Source organism: Penaeus monodon, chromosome 3 (genome assembly GCF_015228065.2).
Source record: "Penaeus monodon isolate SGIC_2016 chromosome 3, NSTDA_Pmon_1, whole genome shotgun sequence".
Classification (NCBI taxonomy): domain Eukaryota; kingdom Metazoa; phylum Arthropoda; class Malacostraca; order Decapoda; family Penaeidae; genus Penaeus; species Penaeus monodon.
The window spans coordinates 29,131,316-29,133,853 of record NC_051388.1 but is presented as its reverse complement, the minus strand read 5'-3'; the positions used below and the strand labels follow the sequence as shown (position 1 = coordinate 29,133,853).

Genomic DNA, 2,538 nt, shown 5'->3' with positions numbered 1-2,538 from the left:
CACACACACACACACACCACACACACACACACACACACACACACACACACACACACACACACAACCACACCACACACACACACACACACCACACACACACACACACCAACACACACACACACACACCACACACACACACACACAACACCACACACACACACACACACACACACACACACACACACACCACACACTCATATATAAACGAGACGCAGATTAAATAATGTGCAATCAACATTTTCTTTGACTCTTGTCTTACACAGTGAATGCATTTGCAGTTATCAGTAGCAAATCCTCTCGTAAATCGCCGGGCGCCGGGAAGCCATTTTCGCCGAGTACTGTCGCTGCCAAATAAAAAGGAATCATTTCCGTTCGTTCTCCTAAAGCGAATCTTCTAGAAACCCACCAATAAATCGCTTGGGCGGTTTCACTTTGACCGAGGGCTTCCCTGGCCTCTCCCGGGCAATTCGTCAAGTTAATCTCGTTTTTGATCAAACAAGTCGCATTTTGCGGTCCATCATATAAGCGTAGAGTAGGAAACAGGGACGATGAGAAAGTTTAGCTGTCAGGATTAGTTTTTTCTCCCCTCCCCCGTTTCTTCGTTCCGTTTCCTTGCCCTCCCTTTCTCTCCCTTCCCTTCCCCCCCTCTTCCCCTCCTTCCCTCCCCCATCCCCCTGTTTCCATGCGGGCAGCCTTGTGCAACTTCGACGCGAGGGAAGTTGCGGTCATGAAGCGAGAAATACTGTTGTGTTGACGCCAAGGAGGAGCTGCCTAGAGGGGCGCCGGGCTTCCTCGGCCGCCGCTGGAGGTTACGGCGCCGCGGGGAAATCATTACCCGCTGGTCACCTTATACCCTACTGAGCCCTGATGATTTTGGAAAGAAAGTGATGAGAGGGACCTCACCGATGGCTATTCTCGTGTAGTTTGGTGCCTTAGTCGCATCGACAATTCACATACTTATTTTTGTAGATAGCTCTGATACCTCTGTCATATCTCTGAAATTAGGGTTAAATCTGAAGTATATGCATATTTATGTTTGTTAATTATACATGCTTTCTTTTCGTTGCGTACATCTGAAACGCGGTAGGGATCAAGTTAAGTGAGCTTTTGAGGAAACGGTGAAGCCTCCTTGTGTGGAGAGTCACAAGAGGGGCCTCTACCCCCTCCCCCTCCCCGGCCTCCCGTGGCATCATCATCTTCCGTGATCGAAGCTCATACAAGGCAGAGGCGAGAAACACACGGGTTTCGGGTAGTCAACGCTTATGCACAACAGATTCGTTGTCATAATACATTGAAAGTATTGTAAAAGGAAGTAAAATGACTGTACTGTTAAAGTGCTCATAAAGGAAAGTTTTTTTGATGATCAGCTGAAGACGTTGGGCCATACGGGCCTCTTCTGAGTAGAGAGGTTCAGACGTGAATGTGATACATGGTGTCGGGTTTCGCTCAATTATTTGCCGAATTGCCAGTAAGGATCTCGAAGAGGTCTTGATTTCTTTCAAAGCAGAAACTATTTTTGTCTTGTCCGCCCTCCCAGACGTTATATCAGAGAGAGGTTAATTTGATTTCATATTTAGTTATGTGTTTGTTTTTCAGGGCGTTATATTACCTGTATTAATCAGGAAGTTAGTGAGAGTATTTTTTTTCCTAAAAAAATAACTAACACGTAATTCGGAATTGCAGGTGCTCCCCAGGTCCTGAGGTATACGGTGGAGCGCAACGTGCAGGTCGAGAAGGGGGAAGACGCCCTCATCCAGGTGATGTTCTGCTCTGACCCGCGGCCGCTGCGCACCACCTGGGAGTGGGGCTCCCTGCAGCTGGAGGCGGGCAACGACAAGGGCCGCTACGTCGCCGAGAACCTGGCACAGGTACCTTGCACCTCGTGAGACTAGCATGACCTTCCTAGGACGGGACTGAGGCTAGCTAGGTTGGCATGGCCGCAATGAAAACGGAAGCGGTGGGTTTAGGGTAGCATGACCTATCTGAGGAGGATCGGACTTAGCCAAGATTAATGGGACTTGACTCCTAAAGACCTGGGATCAGCGGAGATGTATTGGCCGGGCATCTGCAGTGCTGGGTTGACAGATCTCTTGGTGTTCGGGGGAAGCATGGCTGTTGAATTCTCTGGTAAAATAGGCCATTTGGACTTTCCATGACACTTCAGTTTGGTGTAGGCATAAGTTGAAGATAGTTTTTATCAAAACTAGCATGCTTTTTGCATGATGATAATAAGGATAATAATGATCTAGGGTTTGGTGTGACGGACTCTCGTGACTTCAATCAAATTGCGGCTGTATGTTTATTCTGCTCCTTAATTATCTCTATGCAAAAGGAGTGGCCGGGATGCCACCCACCGGCAGTGCAGGGTTTCAGTGCAGGTCAGCTGTTAACGGTAACGAGATATTCAACTATCTTGGTCACTGTTTATTTTTCCGTTTATTACTGCGTTAGCTCAGTTTGCGAGGAATAATATAGTGGATGACAAAAGGACACATTAGAATAGGATAAATAACGCTATATTCATTGAGTCAGTGTTAT

General features: G+C 47.4%; 1 protein-coding gene across 1 annotated transcript in view; it reads left to right on the top strand.

The window, feature by feature from the left end:
• LOC119585830 (irregular chiasm C-roughest protein-like) overlaps window positions 1–2,538 on the top strand; it is a gene marked incomplete at its 5' end in the record, with an annotated part of 36,049 nt that overhangs the window by 15,758 nt on the left and 17,753 nt on the right. Inside the window, 1 exon segment of the mRNA XM_037934564.1 lies at window positions 1,684–1,868. Coding sequence (XP_037790492.1) covers window positions 1,684–1,868 — 185 coding nt within the window.